The following is a 6308-nucleotide window of genomic DNA, read 5'->3' on the forward strand; positions in this document are numbered from 1 at the left end:
GAACATTTATTTAGTACTGAACATAAAGATTAATACAATTGAGGAAGGTGCTTCTTATAGTTGAAACCTCCCATCCAAAATCATACTATATAAATATATACTTTATTCAAATATGTGGGTTAGTGGTGTCTATTAGTTCGAATGGCAAAGTGTTTGATTTCTCATAAATAGATATTGAGGTAGTTTTGCTCTTATATATTTAATCTTGTCCAAAACCCCATCACTATTTTCTTGTAGTGAAAACTAATCCGATCGAGTTAAACATAGATTTTCTCGACTTAATAAAAATTAGTCCATATCAAGATTCGAGTCGAGTTTAATAGATACTATTTTTTCAACTTGAATTTGACATATAAACAACAATCCATAAACTAAAATAAAAAACAATTTGATATAGTAATATAGTTAATATTTGAGAAAGACAAATTTTATAAAAATAATTTGAGTATATATAATATATTTAATATATGATATAAAAAGTGTATACATGTATAAAATAATTATAGAAGATTTCTCATATATCTATATATACACATATAACTGAATTAAGTCATTAACATAATCAGTTAAATTAATACAACAGAAATAGTGGACAAAACTATAATAGGTAGCACCAATTTTTTCTTCATAATTCTAATTTTTTGTTATACATGCCTTCTTTCATTTTATTCTCTATGTATAAAAGGTCTTGTTTTTTTTAATGAACATGATAGAATACTGTATGTGAAATTTGTTTTAACTATACTTGATGAATTTTAGCCATTGTTTTTTATATTTTAGAAAATGAAAAATAAAAATATAAGTTTAGATTCAAATAAGTAATGCTGTAAATCTTTTACAAAAAAATAGGAAAAAAATATTGTTACGCATTGTTGTATATCATTCTATTTTTAAATTAATTATAATGTTTTAAGTCTTTCCGTTGTTGTTACCAACTAAGAGAGACAAAAAATTTATCTTACTATAAATTCATGGTTATTCAAGAATGTTAATCATCTTCAAATATCTTATTTTTTTGGTATCCCATCTTTAAATCTCTTAGAAGAAATGTCAAGTTTTAAAGTTTTTTGGGTCACTTTTTTAATGAGCTACCAAGTTTTCTTTACCAAAGCTAGTAGTAAAGAGAGCCTTGTTCCAGCAATGTATGTATTTGGGGATTCAAGTGTAGATTCTGGAAATAACAACAATCGTAACACAATGGCTAAGGCAAATAAGTATCCCTATGGCATTGACTTCAATAATAAAAGCACAGGCAGGTTTACTAATGGCAAAACCTTTGCCGACCTTATTGGTAAGTTTAGCACTAGAATATTAAATAGTCATGGGATAAACCAATTGATATAGTTTACAGTTTAATATCCAGGTTGATTGAGTTATGAAATGAAATATTTGTATTTTGATTTTGTAGCGGATAAGTTGGGTTTACCACTATCACCTCCATATTTGGGCGTCATAGAATCTGAAAGATATAAAGTAGTCACAGGAATTAATTATGCATCAGCTGCATGTGGAATCTTGAACGATACAAGAGATGTAAGAAGAAAATAGAAAATATTTTTAGTATATTATTATTCAACTTGAAAATTTCTAGTATCTTACTCTATTTTTATTTTGTCCTAAAGGGGGATTGCTTATCATTAGACGTACAAGTTAAATATTTCACTTCTACAGTGACAAATGATCTTCCGAAACATTTTCAAAGCAAAGATGAAGTTCAAAATCATTTATCCAAATCCATATTTTTATTATCCATTGGGTCCAATGACTACGCTCTCAACTACTTTAATCGTACAACATACCAAAATAAAACTCCAATAGAATTTGCAGATTTCCTCCTAGAGAAATTGGGTTCTAAATTGAAGGTAATTTTCAGTAAAATATATGTAGGCTAAACATGAATGGTTGATTATTTATTTTATTTACCTTTCAATTTATAGGAACTATATGATCTTGGAGGACGAAAATACGTGGTTGCTGTTTCTGGCCAACTTGGTTGTAGTCCTTCTAAATTTTGTGACGAAGTTAAAAATGAAAAGATTAAACCATTATCAGACAAACTCCCTAAAAAGCTTCAAGAGTTGCAAAGCCAGCTCTCAGGTTCATCATTCATATCTGCAAATCCTTTCAACTTTTTCAATGAAATAAAAAATGCCCCAGAAAAATATGGTAAGTGACAATTAAATTTTTTAAAATAATTCACTCGTGCTTATGTCTTGCAATTAGATCACATGTGACTACATCCTTCTAATGTTTGCATTTTTATTTATTAATGTTCAGGGTTCAAAAATATATCTAAGTCATGCTATGTTGATGGAGAACCACTATGTGATAATCGAGAAGAGTACTATTATTTTGATTTTGCGCCTGGTACTGAAGCTAATTATAGAATATATGCAAATGAATGTTATAACGGGTCCAAATTGTGCTCTCCTAAAAATATTAAGCAATTAGTTCATGCACCTTGAGAAATCTCAATTTAACATATTGTACTTCTATTCCAACCTTAATAAATTTTGATTAACAATTGCAACTCACATTTTTATTTGTTTATTTTTGCTGTTTTATTTTTTTTGTTCATGTTCTTTTTCCTTATGTTACTTGATGTAAATGTTGATCTCTAAGTTGGAACTACTAATTTTCTTAAGATTTTTTATGATTCTTCTATATGTTATTAGTATTGCTATTACTGTGGCATTTTTCTTAAGATTTTTTTGTTCATTTTCTCTTGTGATCTATATTGTAAAGCATGCCTTAGAATTTCAAAATCTCTTCTTCAACTCCAGCAATCGTGAAATGATCTTACCTTAAAAATAACCACGTTGACCCTTACAAAATTTTGTTAACCCTTTGACATAATGATTATGTAAAGTAAAGGAGTGTAAATAATTACTTGGGTGAGATTTGTATCTCTATGTTGTGTAATGGTTTAATACTTGTCAAAATCAATTAGTGCTTGAGAAAATGAAAATAAATTCAAAAACTACCATCTCATCATAATAACCCAAATACTAATATCATAATTATTTTTATATTAACTGATTTTGTTTTAAATCCTTAACTAGTTTCGAAGTTTTTCGAACATTTATTTAGTACTGAACATAAAGATTAATACAATTGAGGAAGGTGCTTCTTATAGTTGAAACCTCCCATCCAAAATCATACTATATAAATATATACTTTATTCAAATATGTGGGTTAGTGGTGTCTATTAATTCGAATGGCAAAGTGTTTGATTCCTCATAAATAGATATTGAGGTAGTTTTGCTCTTATATATTTAATCTATTACAAAACCCCATCACTATTTTTTTGTAGTGAAAACTAATCGGATCGAGTTAAACATAGATTTTCTCGACTTAATAAAAATTAGTCCATATCAAGATTCGAGTCGAGTTTAATAGATACTATTTTTTCAACTTGAATTTGACATATAAACAACAATCCATAAACTAAAATAAAAAACAATTTGATATAGTAATATAGTTAATATTTGAGAAAGACAATTTTTTGTAAAAATAATTTGAGTATATTTAATATATGATATAAAAAGTGTATACATGTATAAAATAATTATAGAATATTTCTCATATATCTATATATACACATGTAATTGAATTAAGTCATTAACATGATCAGTTAAATTAATACAATAGAAATATTGGACAAAACTGTAATAGTTAGCACCAATCTTTTCTTCATAATTCTAATTTTTTGTTATACATGCCTTCTTTCATTTTATTCTCTACGTATAAAAGGTCTTGTTTTTTTAATGAACATTATAGAATACTTTATGTGAAATTTGTTTTAACTATACTTGATGAATTTTAGCCATTGTTTTTTATATTTTAGATAATGAAATACAACTTATAACTTCTACGATGCATGAAATGCTATTGTTTAGCGTATGACATGTGTGTTTGAGAATGCATGAATTGTAATGAGAATGCATTTTCTTATGGATATGATGCATGATGCAAGTAATTTGCCTTTTTTCTGAATGCATGATACTACTTGGAAAATGGAATTTAAGATGCATATGGTCTAGAATGAATGAAGATAAATATTAAATGTTATGTTTGAAATGGTTGAGGATGTGAGAAGTGATTTATTTTTATTTTTTATATTTATGACAATCCATGAGAAGATTTTTAGGGGTGAATGACATGATATGGTGAGATAACATATTAGAATACACAATACAACAATGCATGAAGTATAATGTTTGAATCATTTATTTTTCTTTTTGATGAATTAGGTGGATGAATGTTTGAATGATGTACTTTCTTTTTACTTGTTGTGTATATGGGTGAATAAATGAAGGAAATGATGAATAAGTGGAGGAATGAGTGAATGATGTATTTTCTCATTTTTTATGAATATATGTATAAATTGATGAAATTTACTTATACATGAATGATCTGTATGATGATGCATGCCTTACGGGTTAGGGACTCTCTTTTGGACAATATATAATTCGTTACAAAATATGATGTATCTTATGGATTGGTATATGTCGACCAGTCCTCCCAAACATATTTCTTTTGTATGCAAATGCGACACTCTTCAGGAATACCAAATGCAATGATATCATGCATAACTCAGGCTTTGGATGGGAGAGATCACTTTATTTAATTGATTGAAGTCTAAATTTATGATGAGAAATAAAAATGGTCAAAGAAAATAATTAAGGTGTACTTCCCACGTCCTACACTAGGTACATCCTATAAGGTTTTTGGAATATCTTAAGGCCAAAGTCATACAGTAGTGTTCTAGACTCATTCTAAAGGTCTTGAAACTGAATCCAATGTTGAAGAAATAAAACTCAAATATGATAGGTTAGAAATACGAGATTACTTTGTTAAGCACCTAACTCATGATACTAAGATCATTCTGGTGGACCATCATGCTAATACAAGTGAGACTCAATATATACATTGGCAAAGTGTAGGCTCCCCTATCATATAATAATATCTTATACCCATGTATAGGGCATATGTTTTGACACAAGTGCATATAATATCGTGTGTGGAATGCAAACAATCTTTTTCCTTTGATATATTTAGAAAATCTCTAAAGGCTACTAAATACATTAGAGTGTATTATTTATTAGTTTGGGATATATATATATATATATATATATATGTGGTATAGATATATATCAATGTAATTAATGGTTTTGGGTTTGACTCTATTATGAGTATCGCTAATGGATTCATCAACTGTCATGCCTGACCTCTCTTCATAATGGAAAAGGATATGATTCCATTACGTCCCTAAAATTGGAGTTGACACTACATTTGTTCGGACAAAATGCACGAAACCCCCGTTAAGCCCAATTTCTATAGTTTTGCTATATGAACAGGATTTTAGAGGTTCAGGAGTCGATTGCGATTTAAGGAAGGTATTAACACCTCATCTACCTGTACTAAGATGATATCCTCAATAATAGCATAAGTCTATACATTACGTATGTTTAAATATTTATTTACTTTTATTATTTAATTATTATTTATTACTGGACTAAAATTATACATTTTAGCCTTATGTTTGATAAGAGTTTGTTATGCTCCTATGTATTCCTATGTGTAGTAGGAAATCAAGACTTACATAATTATTGGATAAAACGTTTTGTTGGTTGAAATTATTTTTATTATATAAAGATTAAGGGTGGAGAACTAGTGTCAATGGTATTTTGGCATCCTCTCCTCGAGAGAGGTAAGTAGCATCCTAATGTCTTCTTCTGTGTCTCAACTGAAGGAAAGAGAGAGCACGATATTGATCATGTCCACTATTCAAATCTTTAAAGATTTTTATTAATTTATAAGGATAAAATAAAAATCCAACATTTATCATCATCTTTCTTTCCCACTTCAATGGAGAGAGGGAAGTAAAATTCATATATGTGCTACTATATCTAAACTTGAACGGTGAAAGATATGATCTTAGTTGTTGTTATCATTTTAATCCTTGTTATATCTTTTATAATGTATTAATTAATTAATTATTATTTTAAAATTTTAGGTATTTACTATTTATTATATTATAAAAGGGCATATTAAATATTTCTACTTATTTTGGAAAAAATAATTTTATAATTAATATTATTATAATAGAAAATGATTAAAAAAGAAGTAAATGAAAATAGAAAAGGAAAAAATACATATGGCGTGCACACGTGGACAACCTGAATCGGAATGAATCTATGACGGCTAGCCACACAAAAAAAAGAGGAACACAGAGGGGAAACACTGATCTTGGGGAAATGAATGATGGATGACATAGAAATTGAGAATTGATTGTTGATTTTTTT

General features: G+C 28.0%; 1 protein-coding gene across 1 annotated transcript in view; it reads left to right on the top strand.

Moving 5' to 3' along the window:
• LOC109353793 (GDSL esterase/lipase At1g71691-like) overlaps nucleotides 1141-6308 on the top strand; it is a 7514-nt gene continuing 2346 nt past the window's right edge. The window contains exons 1-4 of the mRNA XM_019596155.1: nucleotides 1141-1291; nucleotides 1409-1533; nucleotides 1938-2166; nucleotides 2278-2367. Coding sequence (XP_019451700.1) covers nucleotides 1141-1291; nucleotides 1409-1533; nucleotides 1938-2166; nucleotides 2278-2367 — 595 coding nt within the window. The remainder of the gene's footprint in view (nucleotides 1292-1408; nucleotides 1534-1937; nucleotides 2167-2277; nucleotides 2368-6308) is intronic.

This window comes from Lupinus angustifolius, chromosome LG08 (assembly GCF_001865875.1).
Source record: "Lupinus angustifolius cultivar Tanjil chromosome LG08, LupAngTanjil_v1.0, whole genome shotgun sequence".
NCBI classification, from domain to species: domain Eukaryota; kingdom Viridiplantae; phylum Streptophyta; class Magnoliopsida; order Fabales; family Fabaceae; genus Lupinus; species Lupinus angustifolius.